The sequence below is a fragment of the Somniosus microcephalus genome, chromosome 31, assembly GCF_052327205.1.
Source record: "Somniosus microcephalus isolate GS21.2 chromosome 31, FLI_Smic_1.0, whole genome shotgun sequence".
In the NCBI taxonomy this organism is placed as follows: domain Eukaryota; kingdom Metazoa; phylum Chordata; class Chondrichthyes; order Squaliformes; family Somniosidae; genus Somniosus; species Somniosus microcephalus.
In genome coordinates, this window is record NC_141017.1 from 36,597,952 (window position 1) to 36,620,541 (window position 22,590).

Below are 22,590 nucleotides of genomic sequence, written 5' to 3' on the forward strand. Positions count from 1 at the left end.
CAAGATGGGGGTGATAATTCACGATAAAGATGGAGACACACACAGAAAAATGGCGGATCGAAAGAGACTCCCGGCAGCGCGGGAGTGTCAGACTCCTGTTATTGAGGTGTTCCAACTTCCGACAGCGCCAAGAAGCCGAGAACTACCCCCACTGACTAACTCGGCCACCGCGGGAGACTCGGCAACATTTCCGGTTACTGAGGTGTTGTTTTCAGAGTATGAATTTTTCCAGTTAATAGAGCATTCTGGTGCCGTTTAAACGAGAGTTTCCTGCAGGTAGACATGTGGGATGGGCAGGACTTTAGTGGAACTGCTTTGCGACATTTTAGCCGATTGTGATGTCAGGCCTGAGTGCCTGCTTTAAGTGCAGCTCTTGCAGTGTGTGTGGGGGGGGAGTGAAGCCCGGTCAGCTGACCCGCTCTGTATGTATCGTTTTCTCGGATCACGTGGCGCGGTGTCACCTGACCCGGGGTAATGGCAGCGCCGGGTTGGAGCTGGATTCGGATCCTCGCTCTCCGGATCCTGCTCCTCGGGGCCGATGGTGCCGGGGCTACCTGTGGCTACCAGGTGAGTGGGGGGGCAAAGCCCAGCGAGGGCAGGTTGGTGTGGTCCCCCCACCCCCCACCCCCCACAAACACCCCCTACAGCTGGGGCAGTGTGATCTGATCAGCGGTCTGGTGGGAGCCGCAGGGGAACGGGCGAGAAATCCGAGACCACGGCACCAGATGTTGGGAATGGAGAGAGAGAGCAAGAGAAGGGGGAGAGAGTGGAGCATTTCAAGGCTCTCTACCTGAGCTGTTTTTACACATGCATCAATTCAGAGCACGGTGCTTGTGAGCTGGGTCACTGCATTTGAAGTTACTAAAATCGCCTCCCTGATCGAGTGGCAGTGTCCCCGTCTCTGGTCTGGAGTCTGAACTAAACCAACATCTGTGTAAAAGCGACTTTAACTTGTCAGCTTTCAGAAGTTGCAGGTCTGTTGTGCATAACCCCATTTACATTTTTCTTAAACAACTGCACTGTTTCTGGTTTCTACTAAAACACTGAAGCAAGGCTTTCAATGTGTTTTTCTACAGATATTATTCAGCAAGGGATTCTTTTTTCATGAGCTAAGAGAGTGTGCTTGTGAGTTTGGATTGTTCCTAAGGCGATTTTTCTAATTTGATCAGACACATAACGTTTATTTTGCCCAAAGAAAGTTAGTGGTTTAGGAAGTTTTGAGAGGAACTGCAAAGCCATTTAAATAGAATTGTGTTTCTTTTTCTGAGAAAGATGCATCAAAATAGATCATATTTTAACACAGAATAATTGAACCTTACGCGGTCCGTTTTATTTTCCGGAATGATGGTACATTAAGTAACAGGCTCGTCTTTATGTCTCAACATAGGGAAGTGACTTGTGTAACCATTTTTTTGGATCACTTTTACTGCTCATCAAGATGAGCATTCTGTCCACTTTGGTCACTGGGACCCATTGTTGTTCAAATCCTACAGGTGGTGCACAGAGGAGTTCTCAGATTCATTTCTCAAATTCTTTCTGTAAAACCTTGAAAAGAGGTGGCCCTATATGGTGTACCTGTTTAAACTGTGACGGGACTTTGAACTGAAGGGCGGCACATCTCCTTGACACCGACCAGTGTGTGGAGTGGATTTCTGGCCAGGCTGCAGGAGGTGAACCCTGGGATCATTTAAGAATCAGTGGCAGGCCACGATCTAGATCAGCCTTGATCTTATTGAATGGCGGAGCAGGCTCGAAGGGCCAAATGGCCGACTCCTGCTCCTATTTCTTATGTTATGTGATCAGGGACTGTTGAGGATGAGTGACCTGGGATCGGCTAAATGGCCTTCCTCATTTCAACCCTGTGTTGTGGGACACTCGGCACTTTTTCCCGGGACAGACTGTAAACCCAACACTGCCTCGAACCCTACTCCGCCCCCCGATAGTTGAACCAGTTTCCACTTCCATCCCCACTTGCTACACCAGCCATCCTTCATGCCCTTTCCGAGGGAAATTGCCAATTTGTGCCAGATCACGGGCAGTGTCTGTGCGCGCGACTTCATAGAAGATAGGAGCAGGAGTAGGCCCTTCGGCCCTTCGAGCCTGTACTTCTGCCACTAAGTACTGAATGTTGACGTCCCTAAATTAACTTCACTTCCCAAACTTCCAGCTGGCAGAGGCGAGCCTATTCCCACCTGTGTAGGCCGTTTTTCAATCTGTTTTGGAGATGAAAGGACAGTGTGTGAACCCGCTGCGTGCCCAGCCTCTCAACAGCGACCTTTATTCTAAACTAGCAGCTGTAACACACAAGACTGACCTAAACACAAGTCCCACCTCGGCTCTTGATTTTACATTAAGAAGTGTAAAAATATATCCTGCAGGTGTGTAGGAGGTACTTTTGCTGAATGATTTAGGATTGACGGGAGTTAGATACACTAGGTTTGAAAGCACTCTAGTCTCCAAGATCTCTCTCTAGGCTGATACTCCAGTGCAGTACTGAGGGAGCGCCGCACTGTCGGAGGGGCAGTACTGAGGGAGCGCCGCACTGTCGGAGGGGCAGTACTGAGGGAGCGCCGCGCTGTCGGAGGGGCAGTACTGAGGGAGCGCCGCGCTGTCGGAGGGGCAGTACTGAGGGAGCGCCGCGCTGTCGGAGGGGCAGTACTGAGGGAGCGCCGCGCTGTCGGAGGGGCAGTACTGAGGTAGCGCCGCACTGTTGGAGGGGCAGTACTGAGGGAGCACCGCGCTGTCGGAGGGGCAGTACTGAGGGAGTGCGGCACTGTCGGAGGGGCAGTACTGAGGGAGCGCCACGCTGTCGGAGGGGCAGTATTGAGGGAGCGCCGCACTGTCGGAGGGGCAGTACTGAGGGAGTGCTGCACTGTCGGAGGGGCAGTACTGAGGGAGTGCAGCACTGACTGAGGGAGCGCCACGCTGTCGGAGGGGCAGTATTGAGGGAGCGCCGCACTGTCGGAGGGTCAATATTGAGGGAGCGCTGCACTGTAGGAGGTGCCGTCTTTCAGATGAGATGTTAAACCGAAGCCCCGTCTGCGCTCTCGGGTGGATGTAAAAGATCCCACGGCACTATTTCAAAGAAAAGCAGGGGCGTTCTCCCTGGTGTCCTGGCGAATACTTCTCAATCAACATCACTAAAAAACAGATGATCTGGTCATTATCTCATTGCTGTTTGTGGGAGCTTGCTGTGCGCAAATTAGCTGCCGCGTTTCCCACATTACAACAGTGACTCTACTTCATCGGTTGTGAAGCGCTTTGGGATGCTCTGAGGTTGTGAAAGGCGCTATAGAAATGCAAGTCTTTCTTTCGATATTAGGAGGTGGCGCTGAAGACTTTCACCCCGCCGTTCACTCCCAGCTCCCAAGAGGTGTATGTGAGTGCCTGGGGTGACTCTCCTCAGACTGCCCTCCGTTTCTCCTGATTGAGGAGGGGGGGAGGGGTGTGAGGGGCACAGTTGGAGGCACCGGGGGTGGGGTGGGAAGGTCGGGGGTAGCAGGGGAAGCAGGAGTATTAATAAACTCATCAAACTGAAAAACAAACACTGGAACAATGTCACGACCCTCTCCATTTATTTAATGGTTTAAAATCTCGTGTTTAGTCAGCAGGAAGTTCAAAGAGCCTTGAATCATAAGCTGGAACTCACAAACAGTAAACAGGCGCCAGACGCAATGCAAAACAGTGTCTGGGCTGAATATACAAGGATTTAGATAAAAACAGGAGGTGCAGGGAGCAGTCAGCATCTGAACGGGAGAGTTTGGTTCGATTCACGGTGGCCAGATCATGGGGACGGGCCACTTCTGATAGATTAACGTCTCAGTGCGATCGACTATCTCTCGCAGGTGCTCACAGACTGGCTGCGTGCTGCCCGCACTTTCCTGTTTTCATTTTTCCTTTCATCTGTCCGGACCTAACTGAATATGAAAATCCATGTAAAATTTCAGCGAAATATTAAGAGACAAGAAAGAACTTGAATTTCTAAAGTGCTTTTCACAACCTCAGGACATCCCAAAGCGCTGTACAGTCACTGTTGTAACGTAGGAAATGCGGCAGCCAATTTGTGGCCACTCTTAATGCGAGGATCCAGACACTAGGGTGTCGGGTGTTATTCAACCGCAGGGGGAAATCGCAGTCATTTCTGATAGCTGCTCGATGGATAGCGAATGGGAGCACGAGCCCTGAATCTTAGTGACCTCACCGCCACCACCACTCCGCAGATACTCGGGCCCTCTCTGGTCTGTATGGCGCCAGGCACCATATCTATCCACTGAGTCGTCAGGGCAACACTGTGTAACTAGGAACCCAAGTTAGACATGCAGGAGGAAGTGTCTGGGACTGAATGTCTCGCTGGCAAGGATACTGATCCCTCACTCAGCACACTGAAGGCCACATGGTTAGCAGGCTCCTATGACTGGAGAGGTTCTTATCCAACTAGCAGACCTGAGCGGCCCAGGACCCTGGACCGAGGGAGCAGAAACTAAAAGCAAATCTACTTCAAAATATTTTAGAAAGAGGAAGCAGGGGATTCTTTTTATAGAAATCACTTCCCTTCAATGAAGAAGAATTTACATTTCTCCAGGGCCTTTCACGAGGTCAAGACCTCCCAAAGCTCTTCATGGCCAATGAAGTACTTTTCTGAAGTGTAGTCCAGAGCTTAGGGCCCAGGCAGCTGAAGGCGATTATAATCAGGGATGCGCAAGAGGGTAGAATTGGAGGAGCGCTGAGATCTCGAAGGGTTATGGGGCTGGAGGAGGTTAAAGAGATAGGGATGGGCGAGGCCAAGGAGGGATTTGAAAACAAGGATGAGAATTTTAAAATTGAGGTGTTGGCGGGCTGGGAGCCAACGTAGGTCAGTGAGCACAGGGGGTGATGGGTGAACGGGACTTGGTGCGAGTTAGGACACGGGGCAGTGAGCACAGGGGGTGATGGGTGAACGGGACTCGGTGCGAGTTAGGACACGGGGCAGCGAGCACAGGGGGTGATGGGCGAATGGGACTGGGTGTGAGTTAGGACATGGGGCAGTGAGCACAGGGGGTGATGGGTGAACGGGACTGGGTGTGAGTTAGGACACGGGGCAGCGAGCACAGGGGGTGATGGGTGAACGGGACTTGGTGTGAGGTAGGACACGGGCAGTGAGCACAGGGGGTGATGGGCGAACGGGACTTGGTGCGAGTTAGGACACGGGGCAGGGGGCGATGGGTGAACGGGACTGGGTGTGAGTTAGGACACGGGGCAGTGAGCACGGGGTGATGGGTGAACGAGACTGGGTGTGAGTTAGGACACGGGGCAGTGAGCACGGGGTGATGGGTGAACGAGACTGGGTGTGAGTTAGGACACAGGGCAGTGAGCACGGAGTGATGGGCGAACGGGACTGGGTGTGAGTTAGGACACGGGGCAGTGAGCACGGAGTGATGGGTGAACGGGACTTGGTGCGAGTCAGGGCACGGGGCAGTGAGCACGGGGTGATGGGTGAACGGGACTGGGTGAGAGTTAGGACACGGAGCAGTGAGCACAGGGGGTGATGGGTGAACGGGACTGGGTGTGAGTTAGGACATGGGGCAGTGAGCACAGGGGGCGATGGGTGAACGGGACTTGGTGTGAGTTAGGACACGGGGCAGTGAGCACGGGGTGATGGATGAATGGGACTGGGTGTGAGTTAGGACACGGGGCAGTGAGCACAGGGGGTGATGGGTGAACGGGACTTGGTGCGAGTTAGGACACGGGGCAGTGAGCACAGGGGGTGATGGGTGAACGGGACTTGGTGCGAGTTAGGACACGGGCAGCAGAGTCTTGGATGAGCCCAAGCCTTTTCAACCAGTTTGCAAACCCAGACTTGGGAGATTGGCGAGGTCGTGTGGAAAGGTGCTAACCTTTGACTCATGTTTTCACATTGAACCGAGGAGCGGGTTTCCCCGCGAGTGTCCTCGACCACAGTCCTTGAGATCCAGCACCCGTCAGATGAGAAAACTGGCTCCGGGATCAGTTAAACATTATTTTTAGGTTAAGTATTAATGTCATTTCACTTTCTTCCTCCACAAGGCCTGTCCTGCTGTCAACCCTGAGATGCTGAATGTACACCTGGTGCCACACACTCACAATGATGTGGGATGGCTTAAGACAGTGGATCAGTATTATTATGGAGGTGAATACATTCAAGTTCTTCGACTACTTGGTAGGACCGCTGCGCTAAGACCTGCAGTGCAGTACTGCGGGAGTTCTGCATTGTCAGAGGTGTTGTCAGGTATTTGTGGTTCATGTGGGTGCTAAAAAGTTCCATGGCAATATTCGAAGTGAAACAGAGGGAGTTGACCTTTCCTGTGCGTGAGTCTTAAAATTAGAGCTCGGCCCCTTGAGGAGTGAAATCATGAAGCCATTTTTCCACGCAGAAGGTCGCGGAAATCTGGAAGTTGCTCCCTCGCTAATGCTGGGACAATTGGAGCTTTCGAGACTACGATCACTCGGGTAAGGGTATCGAGGGATATTGAGCAACGGCAAGTAAATGGAGCTGGGTCGCAGATCAGCCATGATCTAATTAAAGGGCGGAACGGGCTCCTGTTCCTATGTAATAGCAAAATACTGCGGATGCTGGAAATCTGAAATAACAACAGAAAATGCTGGAAGTACTCAGCAGGCCAGGCAGCATCCGTGGAGAGTTCTGATGAAGGGTCCCAGACCTGAAACGTTAACTCTGTTTCTCTCTCCACGGATGCTGCCAGGCCTGCTGAGTATTTCCAGCATTTTCTGTTGTTATTCCTGTTCCTATGTAATGTGTGTGTGTGTCTCTCTCTCTCTCTCTTTTTGTCTCGTGGGCCTCTCAGGAGACGAGTTTGAATTTTTCAAAGCTGTTTTGGAGCCCAAGTTCAGAAAATAGTATTTGTTTTGGACCTATACTCTCTGGAGTTTAGAAGAATGAGAGGTGATCTCATTGAAACATACAAGATTCTGAGGGGGATTGACAGGGTAGATGCTGAGAGATTGTTTCCCCCTGGCTGGAGAGTCTAGAACTAGGGGGCATAGTCTCAGGATAAGGGGTCGGCCATTTAAGACTGAGATGAGGAGGAATTTCTTCACTCAGAGGGTGGGGAATTTTTGGAATTCTCTGCCCCAGAGGGCTGTGAATGCTGAGTCTTTGAGTATATTCAAGGCTGAGATCGATAGATTTTTGGACTCTAGGGGAATCGAGGGATATGGGGATCGGGCGGGAAAGTGGAGTTGAGGTTGAAGATCAGCCATGATCTTATTGAATGGCGGGGCAGGCTCGAGGGGCTGAATGGTCGACTCTTGCTCCTAATTCTTATGGTCTTATGTTTTCTCCATTCAGCCAAGACTTCCATCCAGCGTGCCGGGGTACAGTACATCCTGGACTCTGTCATCCCACAACTGCAGGCAGACCCGGCCAAGCGATTCATCTATGTGGAGATTGCCTTCTTCTACCGCTGGTGGAAGCAGCAGACCGGGGCGATGAAGGAGCTGGTGAAACGGCTGGTCGATGAAGGTAATGTGACCATGCTCTCCGTCTCAGGGAAATGGAACAAATGTGGAAAGCCAGTGCAGCTCTGCCCAGACCCGGCGCTGACCTGTTCACAGGTGGTTCAAGATCTTTTCTGTGTTTGTTTTTCCTCGTCTGTCACCAGAACCACCATTTTGTAAAAACTGCTGCATTGCAAATGGTTTCTTGTGATTATCTCGCGCTCTCTCTCTCGTGCTCGCTCTCTCTCTCTTTTCCTGCCGCGGCTCCGTACGACGGCCGCGATCTCGTTTCCCCTGTTAGCGAGCAACCAAAATAACGCCTGGAGCTGCACGAGCGCGTCCGCTTGTACTGTTGGCACCCGTCGCGTCCTTCAGTTAAATGGCCCCCTGCATCAACTGAGTCCGAGGACGGGGAGCCCTCGGAAGCCCCTAGTTTGGTTGGATTTTCCCTGTTCTAAGCCAAGACTGTCTTGCTTCTGCAGGCAGGTTGGAGTTTGTTAACGGAGGCTGGTGCATGAATGACGAGGCAACCACCCACTACAGTGCCATCATCGATCAAATGACCCTGGGCTTCCAATTTCTCAACGACACGTTTGGAGAGTGTGGGCGTCCCCGTGTGGCCTGGCACATCGACCCATTCGGCCATTCCAAAGAACAGGCCTCCCTGTTTGCTCAGGTAGGAATTCTGTTCATTTTATTAATCAGTGACCTAATATAACTGGAGAGGTACCACCAACACTGCCTCCGCAAGATCCTGCAAATCCATTGGCAGGATAGGCGCACCAACGTCAGTGTTCTTGCTCAGGCCAACATCCCCAGCATCGAAGCTCTGACCACGCTTGATCAGCTCCGATGGACGGGCCACATTGTCCGCATGCCCGATATGAGATTCCCAAAACAAGCGCTCTACTCGGAGCTCCGACACGGCAAGAGAGCCCCAGGTGGGCAGAGGAAACGCTTCAAGGACACCCTCAAAGCCTCCTTGAAAAAGTGCAACATCCCCACCGACACCTGGGAATCCCTGGCCCAAGACCGCACAAAGTGGAGGAGAAGCATCCGGGAAGGCACCAAACACCTCGAGTCTCTTCGCTGGGAGCAAGCGGAAGCCAAGCGCAAGGAGCGCATGTCAACCCAAGCACCCCACCCACCCGTCCCTTCAACCACTGTCTGCCCCACCTGTGACAGAGACTGTTGGTCCCGCATTGGACTCATCAGTCACCTGCAAACTCATTTTTAGTGTGGAAGCAAGTCATCCTCGGTTCCGAGGGACTGCCTAAAAAGAAGATAATTAAAAATGCCACTCCATGTCCACAAACCTCACGTCCTGTCATCATCGTTGTTGGTCTCACTTTTACTGTTGTAAATTGCCATGTCAACATTTCCCATTCAATTTTACATGTCAACGGTCACGATGTAGTTGCAGCTTCCAGCCACTCGGTGGCTCTGCAGAGCAAGAGTGCACGGTGGACCTGCTGCCCCGACACAGGCAGTTCGTGTACAGTATGTGGGTTGCTGCCAGCCCACGCAGTGAGTTCCCAATCTTGCCACTGCTGCTTGGGATTGGGACTTCAGTCCGTAGGGAATTGGAGACGCCAGGCCACTTGTCAAAAGGGAGAGAAGAAAAATGAGAGAGGCCTTGCAGCCCCGCCGAGTGAATGTCTCGGTAGCCCTGTTTGCAGAGACCTGTTACTAACCCGCGGTAACATTACATGTTGCGAGTTGCACTCTCTTTATTGTTTTACTCTGCAGATGGGATTCGATGGGTTTTTTTTTGGCCGCCTCGATTATCAGGACAAGAGAAACCGAGAACATCTCAGGGAAATGGAACAAGTGTGGAGAGCCAGTGCAGATCTGCCCAGACCCAGCGCTGACCTGTTCACAGGTGGTTCAACATCTTTTCTGTCTGTTTATTTATTTTTCCTCATCAAACCACCATTTTGTAAAAACTGCTGCATTGCAAATGGTTTCTCGCGATTATTCCTCCGGTGGTGGGAAAGTATGATAACCCGAGCCAGGTAGACCTGGTAACAGGCAGCACCGTAAATGCGTCTCGATGCTAGTGTAAGAGGAGTGAGCAAAGGGTGGGAGTGAAGAGGGTTATAGGGAGCGCAGATGAAAGCTATGGAAATGAGAGTTGGGTATTGGTTGGGTTTTGAGATAAATAAAGACTTGCATTTCTCCAGCGCCATTCACGACCACCAGACGCCCAAAGCGCTTTACAGCCAATGAAGTACTTTTTGAAGTGTAGTCGTTGTTGTAATGTGGGAAACGCGGCAGCCAATTTGCGCACAGCAAGCTCCCACAAACAGCAATGTGATAATGACCCAGATAATCTGTTTGTGATGTTGGTTGAGGGATAAATATTGGCCCCGGGGACAGTGCGGCGCTCCCTCAGCACCGCCCCTCCGACAGTGCGGCGCTCCCTCAGCACCGCCCCTCCGACAGTGCGACGCTCCCTCAGCATTGCACTGAGAGTGTCGGCCTAGATTTTTGTGCTCAAGTCCCTGGAGTGGGTCTTGAACCCACAACCTTCTGACTCTGAGGCGAGAGATGGAAGGTATGGGAATGAGAGTTGGGTATTGGTTGAGTTTGGTGATGGAAGCAGAGTAAATCAATGAAAATGACGGGGAGAAGAGGAATGATAACGAGGGAGCTCCTTAAAGCCTTTCTATTATAGTTACACAATAACAAAAGGAGTTTGTGCATCGAATGATCTCTACCACATGCAGTGAAAAGGATTGAACAGAACGCTATCGTTCAGTAATAACTATCGAGCTCTTCTACATATTTACCTTTTCGTTTATGCAGTCCGAAGAATCATCCTGTCTTGTTACGTTAATGCTTTTTACATTTTTCCCCCAGGTGTTCTTCCCAATGGATATAACCCTCCCAGAATGCTCTGTTGGGATGAGCTTTGTTCAGATGAGCCCATCAAAGATGATAAAGATCTGGATGAGTACAACGTGGACTGGATTGTTTCATACTTCTTACTAACGGCGCACAAACAGGCGAGTGTGTTTCTTTACTCGGGAGTTAGTGTTTGGACGTGAGGTTCCCTGACTGATCGGTGGGGGTAGTTGGAGCCACCGACTGTAATATTAGGCCAGAAAGACGAGGAAGCCCCACGAGGTGATACCTGGGCTGTCCTGAGTCGGGTGATTTTATCCAGGACAGGATTGGGTGCGACATTGGCATCAATGGAGACGTTAGCCAGGGGTCCTGCTCCTGATCCCCCGCTCCTGACCCGAGCCATATTGTGGCTTCAGGAGAGGATGGGCTCCGCTGTGACGCCTTCCACAGTCAAATAATCCAGCGGTCGGTCTTAAAGCCTGCCACCAGAGAACACTGCCCACCGCTTTTCTGTTCAACACCGCTCCCCAGTGGAAGGTGCTGCAACCTCCGCTCCCCGCCCCTTCACTCAACACGGCTCCCATCAGGAGCCAAGTGGAGTCAGCCTCGGGTTTATAAATGCTCAACTCTCCCTACAAAATCGCCTTTGCCTTTGTCAGGTACCATCTTCCCCATGGGGGAGCGAGTGTATGACCTCCTTCCTAACAATGCCACTCTCTCTGCAGCTACCGGGTTGTTGGGCGGGTGGGGGGGGGGGGGAAGGTTACATCAGATGCTGGGAAAGTTCTGGCCTCCCCTCAGCACCTTCCGTCTTGGGGCCGAGGAGATCAGGGACTCTTTAATGGCCAAATACGTTCAGGATTTAAAACAACACAACTTAGTTTGCCAACAACCTGACCCGACGCCATCTCAAAAGAGGCCAGGATGGATCTCGGATGCAGCTGCCCAGCTTCCCCCTCTCTGTGGCCCCATCACTGCAAACAACACACAGTCTCGAAAGGTGCAGCATTGTCCTGCTACCCCCAGCCGCACCAACAGATTCAGCACCTCGATGTACTCCCAGTAAAATGAATCACCCGTTAACTGGCCGGTCTCCTGTTTGTAGATCGTTCGTGGTACCGAATGTCTGTCTACCGCATCTCCCTACATAACAGACACACACTTCAAAAGTAGTTTGGGCACTAGAATCATAGAATAGTACAGCACAGGAGTAGGCCATTCGGCCCCTCGAGCCTGCTCCGCCATTCAATGAGATCATGGCTGATCATCCAAATTCAGTACCCGGTCCCTGCTTTCTCCCCAGATCCCTTTAGCCTTAAGAAATATATCTAACTCCTTCTTGAATATATTTAATGAATTGGCCTCAACTGCCTTCTGTGGTAGAGAATTCCACAGGTTCACCACTCTCTGGGTGAAGAAATTCCTCCTCATCTCTGTCCTAAATGGCTTACCCCTTATCCTTAGACTGTGACCCCTGGTTCTGGACTCCCCGGCCATCGGGAACATCCTTCCTGCATCTAGTCTGTCCAGCCCTGTTAGAATTTTATAAGTTTCAATGAGATTCCCTCTCATTCTTCTAAACTCCAGCGAGTATAAGCCTAATCGACCCAATCTCTCCTCATACGTCATTCCTGCCATCCCAGGTATCAGCCTGGTGAATCTTCGCTGCACTCCCTCCATGGCAAGAACATCCTTCCTCAGATAAGGCGACCAAAACTGCACACAATACTCCAGGTGTGGTCTCACCAAGGCCCTGTACAACTGCAGCAAGACATCCTTGTTCCTGTGCTCGAACCCTCTCGCTACAAAGGCCAACATACCATTTGCCTTCTTAACCGCCTGCTGCACCTGCATGCTTACTTTCAGGAGTACAGCACAGGAGGAGGCCAATTGGCCCATCGTGCCTGTGCCGGCTCTTTGAAAGAGCTCTCCAATTAGTCCCACTCCCCCCTGCTCTTTCCCCATAGCCCTGTGAATTTTTCCCCTTCAAGTATTTATCCAATTCTCTTTTGAAAGTTACCATTGAATCTTCTTCCACCGCCCTTTCAGGCAGCGTATTCCAGATCACGACAACTCGCTGCGATTAAAAAAAATAAATAAATAAATGTTTCCTCATGTCGCCTCTGATTCTTTTGCCAATCACCCTAAATCTGTGTCCTCTGGTTAGCGACCCTCCTGCCACTGGAAGCAGTTTCTCCTTGTTTACTCTAAACCGATCATGATTTGGAGCACCTCCATCAAATCTCCTCTTAACCGTCTCTGCTCGAAGGAGAACAACCTCAGCTTCTCCAGTCTATCCACGTAACTGAAGTTCCTCATCCCTGGAACCATTCCAGTAAATCTTCTCCGCACCCTCTCCAAGGCCTTCACATCCTTCCTAAAGTGCGGTGCCCAGAATTGGACTCGATACTCCCGCTGAGGCCTAACCAGTGATTTATAAAGGTTTTATAACGCTAGGCGGTGTTAAAGGGACAGGCAGTAGATCTAAAATACTCCAGTGTTTTGGGGCATTTTGCTATGAAAAGACACTATGTAAATGCCATTGAGTGTTTAACTGTGTGTGTGTGTCTCCTACCTTAAGGCGCGACATTACCGGACCAAGCACATCATCATGACCATGGGATCGGACTTCCAGTTTCAGAACGCGAACATGTGGTACAAGAACCTGGACAAGCTCATCAAACACGTGAATGCTGCGGTAATGTTGCTGCAGAACCCTCGTCTGTTCGCCGTGCTTTTTACTGATTCTCCTGACTTACAATCCCCCAGGGCCCTGTGTCATTCCCCAGCTCACAGTTCTCCAACCTAAAGGGGCTGAAGTAGGGTTCAGGGATGGATCATTCACTCGAAAGCCCTGACACACAGAACCTTTTGCACTCCCTTGTTGATTTGCAGGAGTCTAGTGAGAGTCCAGGAGTCTAATTGGAGCAGACTTTGGACCACCTGTTTTTTAAAATTCCAATTCTGTGCCTTCTCTCTACAGTCGAGCTGGGGTACATGGATCACAGACCCAACCAAGGGTCGTCTCTTCATTCATAGGCCTAGGCAGTACTGCTACTGCTAGACTGCTCGACCGTGGAAAGAGTCAAACAGCGGAGCCTGATCTGTGCACATGGACATACACTTGGCAGATATTACACAGGATTACATTGGATATACGGCACAGAAACAGGCCATTCGGCCCAACCAGTCCATGCTGGTGTTTATGCTCCACTCGAGCCTCCTCCCGTCTTTCCTCATCTAACTCTATCAGCGTAGCCCTCTATTCCCTTCTCCCTCATGTGTTTATCTAGCCTTCCCTTAAATGCATCTATACTATTCACCTCAACCACTCCCTGTGGTAACGAGTTCCACATTCTCACCACTCTCTGGGTAAAGAAGTTTCTCCTGAATTCCCTATTTGATTTCTTGGTGACTATCTTATATTGACGGCCTCTAGTTATGCTCTTCCCCACAAGTGGAAACATTCTCTCTGTATCCACTCTATCAAAACCTTTCATAATTTTAAAGACCTCTGTTCGGTCACCCCTCAGCCTCCTCTTTTCAAGAGAAAATAGACCCAGCCTGTTCATCCTTTCCCGATGGGTGTAAAGAAAGAAAGAAAAGACTTGCATTTTTGTTGGAGGATGAATCAATTAATTCAAACCTCTCGTTTTGTTTCTAAGCAGCAAAGCGCTGGGAGTGACGTCAATGTGTTCTACTCCACCCCATCCTGCTATCTGTATGAGTTAAACAAGGCAAACTTGACCTGGTAAGTCTCCAGCTGGTTTTGCGCTCTCCTCCCCTCAGTCCCTGAAAGTGTTAACTCAAACTGGGAAAGCGCCTCACAACAATGTGAAACAGGCAGTATAACTGCAGCCTTTAACCCTCTGCTTTTTAAAATAACAAACCCTCGCAGGTCTGTGAAGTCCGATGATTTCTTCCCGTACGCAGACGGTCCCCACCAGTTCTGGACAGGTTACTTCACCAGCCGCCCGGCTTTGAAGCGATACGAGAGGCTGAGCAACAATTTCCTGCAGGTGGGCCAGGTTTATGTGGACGCAATATCATCTTTCTCTCCGCTTTGTAGGTCCCTTCATTTTTTTTCCTTTTTGCACGGGTTTGTGGTTTGGTTCCGAGCTGCTTCAATCGGCAGAAGCACAGAGAAAAAACATACTCTCCATTTAAAAAAAAATGAATTGGGATTAAGGAACGAGCTGGTGGTACGTTAGGGGTGTGGCAGCAATGGGGCGACGCAGGAATGGGCTGCATGGGGGCGACGCAAGAATGGGCTGCATGGGGGCAATGCAGGAATGGGCTGCATGGGAGAGATGCAACAGTGGGCTGCATGGGGGCAATGCAGGAATGGGCTGCATTGGAGAGGTGCAACAGTGGGCTGCATGGGGGCAGTGCAAGAATAGGGTGCATGGGAGAGATGCAACAGTGGGCTGCATGGGGGGCAATGCAGGAATGGGGTGCATTGGAGAGATGCAACAGTGGGCTGCATGGGGGCAGTGCAAGAATAGGGTGCATGGGAGAGATGCAACAGTGGGCTGCATGGGGGCAATGCAGGAATGGGGTGCATTGGAGAGGTGCAACAGTGGGCTGCATGGGGGGCAATGCAGGAATGGGGTGCATGGGAGAGATGCAACAGTGGGCTGCATGGGGGCAATGCAGGAATGGGTGCATGGGAAAGATGCAACAGTGGGCTGCATGGGGGCAATGCAGGAATGGGAATCATGGGCTAATGTGAACTGCGCAAGTTCTACGAAGAGTTTGAGCGCATGGTCCTCCTCTTCGAAAGAGCCGGCACAGATTCGACGGGCCGAATGGCCGCCTCCTGTGCTGTACTATTCTACGGTTCTACAAGGTCGAGCCGTAACTCAGCCCCTGCGCATTACACGTTGTAAAGTCACCAAGTGTGACTAATACCCCAGATTCTGCAATAAATGGAATTGAGGAAGGAGCTCCTGATGGAACAATGGGACACTGATCAGGCAGACGTGAGGCGTTCTTTCATTAGTCAGGAAGTTACTGTCTCCAATATCTGTTTCCTTTGTAGATCTGCAATCAGTTGGAGGTCCTGGCGGCTTCGGATTCTCACAGTGGCCCTTACGGTGTCGGAGACAGCTCTGTACTGAGTGAGTCCCACTCCCCGAATTACATGTTGCCACCCGCATCTCAGGAAACCTATGACGTTACAGTGGTTGGTCAGCCAAGGGGGACAGCACTGTGTAGCCCTGCTGACCAGAGACAAACCTCCAGTCTGAGGCACACAGCGTGGAGAGGGACGGAGCACTGGCTCGGGAGACCCTCTCTCCTGAAACCCCTAATTATTGACGCAGGGTGGTGGAGCCTCCGTTATCCACACTCCTATCGCCCGCCTGAATTTCCACATTACACAGGCTTGTACAAGATGGCGGCTCATTACACCACTTTCTTTCCCGCTGAATAAAACTACAGAAGACGCCTTTTGTTATTTGTATTCTACTCCTCTTCATTCCCTTGCCTAGGAGCTCAGTGGGCAGCACACTCGCCTCCGAGTCAGAATGGTCGTGGGTTCAAGCTCCACTCCAGAGACTTGAGCACAAAAATCCAGGCTGACACTCCAGTGCAGTGCTGAGGGAGCACCGCACTGTCAGAGGGGCAGTACTGAGGGAGCGCTGCACTGTTGGAGATATAAAAGATCCCACGGCACTATTTCAAAGAAGAATAGGCAAGTTCTCCCTGATGTCCTGGGGCCAATAGTTATCGCTCCACCAACATCACTAAAACAGATTATCTGGTCAATCTCACATTGTTGTTTGTGGGAGCTTGCTGTGCGCAAATTGGCTGCCGTGTGTTTCCTACATTACAACAGTGACTACACTTCAAAAAGTACTTCATTGGCTGTAAAGCGCTTTGGGGTGTCCTGAGGTTGTGAAAGGTGCTGTAGAAATGTAAGTTCGTTCTTTTTCTTGCTCGCTCGCTCGCTCTCTCTCTCTCCGTCCCTCCCTGTTGGGCAGCTCAGTTTGTATCTGACCCATGAAGACCAGAAGGCCTCGCGTTCAGTCACTGGCCGGTGCTGTGTCATGTGATCTGAGCGCTGGTGTCACCTTGGCTGCAGTGTCCCCGGGCTAGAAAAGGGAAAATCGGCCACGGCCGCCGCCCCTGACTGCCATTCAGTAACTCCCGCTGGAACGAGGGTTGTGGACGCGGACGGGATCTGGCACGGCTGCAATGCCTCACGCGGTGGAAGAGCCTACTGCCAATCACTGTCCGGGCTCTCGTGGAAAATTCAGCGAGGGACTGGAGGGCGACCGACACTCCTGGGGCCCGTATCGCACACCGGTCAGCGCCGTCGGGAGGGAGCGGGCGGGCGGACAGCGGCCAAAAGAAAAACCCAGGGAAGGGCTCTAAGTAACGTCCCAACACGCTGCTCTGTGTAACGAGGGGGCAAAGGTCACTGCCCGCAGATCTCCCACAGTGAGCACCTGGGGCTCGAGTTCCCTCTTTGGGTGCAGTCGGTGATCTGGGCGCAAAGTTGCACTAGTTCGCACATCGCTGCCCGTAAAATCTTCCATGAACCAGCGCAATCGGGCAGCGTTTTAGAACATGGTTTTATCTTTTTTTTAAAATTTGCATTAAAAAATATTCCTTGATATTATTTAAGTAGTAACTTGGTGCAGTTTTGTTAACACACAAACTGGGTTTATCACAAAAAATAAGCATTTTTAATCGACGTCGAGTTCAGCACCTGTGAGTAACCCGGTTTTAACTGGGAAAAAAAAGAAAGACTTGCATTTCTATAGCGCCTTTCACGACCACCGGACGTCCCAAAGCGCTTCACAGCCAATGAAGTACTTTTTGAAGTGTAGTCACTGTTGTAATGATTGAAAATGACTTTACTAGTAACCGGTTCTGTATCGTTTTTTTAATGTAACGTTGTCAGATTCATAGCAAATTAAAAAACATTATACTCTAAAGCTTCTAACAGGTGCCTATTAGCACCTAAAAAAATAAAGCTTAATTTTTGGAGCCTCCTCGAAGGGCCGCAAAAGGGCGCCATTAGCGGAGACTCGCCGTGATGATTAATTCGATCGTGGGGGGAGGGGGCAGTGTTGTGGGCGGGGCCGGCTTCCAGTGCGATTTTTTTTAAAAACCGGCGCAAAAGATCGCGATTTGCACTGAACCTAATTTGCGCTTAAAGTTCAGCCATCTTTTCCGCTGGATTGGCCGATCTCGGCGGGGGACAGGAAATGGTGCTGGAAAAAAATCAGTGCAACCGAGCGGAAACACCAGGCCCTGATCTTATTGTGTCCCCTGTTTTCTGTCACTGAGAGGAGGAGAGGGAACAGCATTGAATCGCACTGCCGACATCTTGGGTAGATGGGACGTGACTCCCAGTCGGAGGGAGCTGAGATTTTCGTTGCTGTGGGGTCGCTGGGTGACCTCTTGGTCCCTCCATGTAGTTTTGCGCTCTCTTTATCTGCACTCTTTCTGGTTTATCTTCACAGCATTCTGTGTCTAATGGCGGTTTGATGCTTGTCTTGCGATCACGTGGAATTAATGTTGAGCGTGGCCTTTTTACATTTAGAGAAGGCGATGGGAGTGGCCCAGCATCACGACGCTGTCTCCGGCACAGAGAAGCAGCACGTCGCGGATGATTACGCCAAGAGGCTGTCCAAAGGCTGGGACCGGTGTGAGGTATGACCAGAATCTGTCCACCCTACAGATTTTATCGAGAAGCCATGGTCCTTGGAGCGAGGTTAGGAGAGAAGATTAATTGCGGTCACTGACACCAAAGTTGGCACATGGAAATAGGAGCAGGAGTAGGCCATACGGCCCCTTGAGCCTGCTTCGCCATTCAATAAGATCATGGCTGATCTTCTACATCAACTCCACTTTCCCGCCCGATCCCCATATCCCTTAATTCCCCTCAAGTCCAAAAATCAATCAATCTCTGTCTTGAATACACTCAACGACTCAACATCCACAGCCCTCTGGGGTAGAGAATTCCAAAGATTCACCACCCTCTGAGTGAAGAAATTCCTCCTCATCTCAGTCCTAAATGGCCACTATAAGGAAGTAACCTACTTGATCACATCCTCATCAGGCTACCTGCTGTTGATGCATGTGTCTACCATAGCTGTGGTACCATTGACCACCACTCAATCCTTGTGAAGGCAAAGTCTTGTCTCCATTGTGAGGACATCCTCCATTGTGTAACGTGCCATTTGGGGCACACAGATCTAGCAGACCAAAACTGGGCAACCTTGACATTGTGGGGGCCATCTGCAGCAGCGGAATTGTACACCTTCAGGATCTGTAACCTCAAGGTGAGGCGCATTCCTCACTCTTCGATTGGGATCAAGCCAGGAGACCAATGCTGGTTCAATCCAGGAGGTAGAGGGGATGCTAAGAGCTGCACCAGGTTTACTCGAGAACGCGTGAAGCTAACACACGGGGCTAGGTACCTTCAGGCTAAACAACCAGCAGATCCGAGCAAAGCTCTGTCGTCCTACTAATGTCCAGTCGAGAATGGAGGTGGACAACCATGCACCTAACAGGAGCAGGCAGCTATCACAGCTCCAGGGCATTGGGGCAGGAGTTTCTAAGGGAAGCGTCCTAGGCCAACTATCTTCATCAGTGACCTTCCCCCCGTCATCAGGGCAGGAGTGGGGCTGTTTGCTGATGATTCCACAGTGTTCAGCTCCATTCACAACCTCTCTGATAATAAGCAGCCCATGCCAGCCTAGAGCAGGACCTGGATAACATCCAGGCTTGGGCTGACGGGTAACACCACCCGAGTGCCAAGGAATGACCATCTTCCCCCCCCCCCCCCCCCCCCCCCAATACGGCACGTTCCACACCAGGGGGTGCTGAGGTATCAGGAAACGGCCATGACAGACAATATCAAACGCTGCGTGGCATTCGAAGTGCCTCCCTTACAGCATCATTCAGTGGTCAGGTGAGATGGGGATTTGCTGTAGAAGGGTTGTCCTGTGTTTAGTGTCTTATGTTGTGCTCTCTCGCTCGTAGGTGCTCGTTAGTAACGCTCTGTCGCGTCTCAGTGGAACGAAGCAGAATTTCATCTTCTGCAACAAACTCAACATCAGCGCCTGCCCTCGCATCGAAGGACTCGGCAAAGTAGGTTTGCAGCAGCTCAGTAGGTCTCTCGCCCCCTTCCTTCCTCCCCTCCACCCTCCCTTCCTTCTTTCTAACCCCCCCCCCCCCCCCAGTGTTTCTCTTATGATGTCAGATTATAGTGGATATCATTTGAGTTCCAGTAACGTTATCTTATTTCGCTTTTTATTTCCTGGGGTGCTATCTCTGTGTGGCGTTGGTACGATTGACGGTTGAGTATTAACCCTGTGCCTCCAGTTTACAGTCACTCTCTACAATCCCTTGGCCCGAGCAGTGAGCCTGTATGTACGAGTCCCTGTCAATGGCACTCACTACGCCGTTTCTGACCCCAGAGGCAGCACGGTACTAAACCAGGTAATGTAAATCTAAAAACTATTTTAAGAACTACTTGGATATATCGGAAGGGTTTTTATTAACTTGTAATGCATCAAACCTGCTGTTTCAGCAGTGCTGTCATTTAACAGCTCACCTCAGTGATTTACTCTAAAGCCAGTGGCTCAAAAAGTTGGAATATATAAATATATAATGTACAGTGGTGTAGTAACTTTTTGGTAATAATGCCTCTCGCGCTGGCTCGGTCTGCCTCTCGCGCTGGCTCGGTCTGCCTCTCGCGCTGGCTCGGTCTCTCACGCTATCTCTCTCTGTCTGTCTTTCTCTCTCTCTCAGGTTGTTGCCGTGTCAAATTTTACAAAAGCGGTACGGAAGGACCGTGGCTACGCAATGAACGAGCTGGTGTTCCAGGCCAGGGTGCCAGCGTTGGGTTTTAGCATTTACAGTGTGTCCAGGACGCCTGACAGCTCTGTGTTTAGCAGACAGGTCAGGTCAGTGAGGAGCCATCAGGTCCAGAGAAGGAAAGCCCTCACTATTGAAAATGAGGTAAGCAGTCTATTCCGTGGTGGTGTTACAGAGCTATAGTCCCATGGGGAATGTCCACCCCTGTGTGCGCCATGCTTCATGTGAGGGGCCTCGACAGGGAGGGTCCGCTGGCAATTACACCACTTAGAATCATACAGCGAAGGAGGAGGCCATTCGGCCCATCCTGCCTGTGCCGGCTCTTTGAAAGAGCTCTCCAATTAGTCCCACTCCCCCCTGCTCTTTCCCCAGAGCCCTGAAAATTTCTCCTTTTCAAGTATTTATCCAATTCCCTTTTGAAAGTTACTATTGAATCTGCTTCCACCGCCCTTTCAGGCAGCGTGCTCCAGATCACAACAAGTCGCTGCGTAAATTTTTTTTCTGCATGTCGCCTCTGGTTCTTTCACCAATTCCCTTAAAGTGAGGCATTGCAGCTAAGTTTTTGTACCTAATCGGACATCTGTACGCATGTATTTTACAGCATGAGCCCTCCCAAACAGCCAACCCAAAATCAGCACTGGCTGGGTATCGAGCACAGTCCCTGAGAGACAGTCTGTGGCTCAGTACCACCAGCACTGGGTGCGCTTACACCAGGACAACTGGGGGATACTGAACGTACTGCCCCTTCCCATTCACACCCTGCGGGAGAGTGCGTGTGTGCAGAGAGTCGGGCAACAGCGTGGATCAGGCTTGGCTGTGACTCCCCCCCATGGTCAAATAGCCGGCCGAATCTCGCTGCCCAAGTCCATGCAAGTAGGTAACTCTTCCCCGATGTCCGTGTCTTCTCTGCTACTCCTGCCACCTTGGTGTTCTCCCGCTCTGGGGATCCACCTAGTTTTCTCAGTAGTAACAGATCGTCCCCAGCACAGGAAAGGTTTAATGTGCGAGATGGGTTGCAAATGGTGCTTTAATCTTTCTCTCCCGTGCTTCGTGTGCAGTATATCCGAGTATTATTCGACGAGGACACCGGCCTGATCAGTGGGATTGAGAATCTGCGCAAGAATCTTTCTCTGTCTGTTACCCAGAGTTTCCACTGGTAAGTGACCTTCTGGTACCGTGGACCCTCTCTACCAGTTAACCAGACCTTGCTTTGCTCCATAACTTGAACCAGCATTGATAACAGGCTTACAAAAAGAAAATACTGCAGATGCTGGAAATCTGAAATAAAAACAGAACATGCTGGCGATACTCAGCAGGTCAGGCAGCATCTGTGAAGAGAGAATCAGAGTTAACGTTTCAGGTAGATGACCTTACGTCAGTTCCAACGAAAGGTCATCGACCTGAAATGTTAACTCTGTTTCTCTCTTCACAGATGCTGCCTGACCTGCTGAGTGTCTCCAGCATGTTCTGTTGACGACAGGCTTAATCAGCATACTCGAGACCAATGTTCCCTCCAATTATTTTTTTTGGGTGAGCAGCCCATTCAAACTTCCGTGTGTGGGCGGTTTTTCCACTGAGGAACCAGCAAGCGGCTGTCTTGGGAGCTTCAGACGGTCGGGCACAGCTTAACGGGAACATTGCTGGAGGCGCTACACTCTAATGTTACAGAAATTGAGGACGTGTGGAGCAGGGAACGGCCGTTCGGCCCACTCAGCCCTAGCCCGCCACTGGACGATGTGGGGTTTGCAGTGTTGGGGTGGGTCTTTCCATTTATTTGCATGTCGGACAGTTTGAAGCGTGGAGGGGAGGCGGTATGTGCAAGACATTCGATTAATTGTGCAGCAGTTAGTTGCTGCTATGCCTCGTGGTTAAATACGCCCTGTGGGGCGGTACTGAGCCACACAGGAGACGGGTGCGTGTCTCTGACCCCTAGACTGAGCGGGGTTGGCCGCTCTTGGTTGGGGTGATGTTCAGGCCCCTGTAATTGGCCTCGGAGCCCCTTTGGCTAAGGTGGGCACAATCCAGGCACGGTTCCTGCTTCCGATCGCTGACCAGTGACCCCTGCTGGAAATCGGGTGCGTGCCGGTGTCGGCCTGGGCTGTGATGCACGCCGTAGTCGAACTACTGGAGCCCTGCTCGTCCCTGCAGAACCACACCTTCAGGAGAGAACCTTTAATTTAAAAAAAAAAAAAAAAGTCCTTTGCTTATCTGGCTGAGGTTATCCCTGAATCTGTGCTGTTAATGTGTTTGAATAGGTACAGTGCCAGTCCTGGCAACAAGAGCAAACAAGCCTCTGGAGCCTATATTTTTCGGCCGAAACAACAATTTCCTTTCCCAATGTCCAAAACTGTGAAGACATACACAGTCCAGGTAAAGGGGAGCGAGAGGCAGTATAGCTTCTATTTTTATTATAAATGGAATGAGTGGCCG

At 51.0% G+C, this 22,590-nt stretch overlaps 1 protein-coding gene across 2 annotated transcripts in view; it reads left to right on the plus strand.

Moving 5' to 3' along the window:
- The first annotated feature begins 448 nt into the window (after positions 1 to 448).
- The window catches only part of man2b1 (mannosidase, alpha, class 2B, member 1), a 37,292-nt gene continuing 15,150 nt past the window's right edge, over positions 449 to 22,590 (plus strand). Inside the window, exons 1-16 of one of the 2 annotated variants that reach the window (XM_085971824.1) lie at positions 449 to 567; positions 6,043 to 6,145; positions 7,325 to 7,498; positions 7,956 to 8,149; positions 9,223 to 9,355; positions 10,336 to 10,481; positions 12,905 to 13,021; positions 13,992 to 14,074; positions 14,222 to 14,342; positions 15,365 to 15,443; positions 17,879 to 17,988; positions 19,324 to 19,431; positions 19,666 to 19,782; positions 20,095 to 20,304; positions 21,219 to 21,316; positions 22,416 to 22,530. In XM_085971824.1, coding sequence (XP_085827950.1) covers positions 475 to 567; positions 6,043 to 6,145; positions 7,325 to 7,498; positions 7,956 to 8,149; positions 9,223 to 9,355; positions 10,336 to 10,481; positions 12,905 to 13,021; positions 13,992 to 14,074; positions 14,222 to 14,342; positions 15,365 to 15,443; positions 17,879 to 17,988; positions 19,324 to 19,431; positions 19,666 to 19,782; positions 20,095 to 20,304; positions 21,219 to 21,316; positions 22,416 to 22,530 — 2,001 coding nt within the window. In that variant the 5' untranslated portion in view covers positions 449 to 474. The remainder of the gene's footprint in view (positions 568 to 6,042; positions 6,146 to 7,324; positions 7,499 to 7,955; positions 8,150 to 9,222; positions 9,356 to 10,335; positions 10,482 to 12,904; positions 13,022 to 13,991; positions 14,075 to 14,221; positions 14,343 to 15,364; positions 15,444 to 17,878; positions 17,989 to 19,323; positions 19,432 to 19,665; positions 19,783 to 20,094; positions 20,305 to 21,218; positions 21,317 to 22,415; positions 22,531 to 22,590) is intronic. The other variant, XM_085971823.1, reaches the window with a different exon arrangement.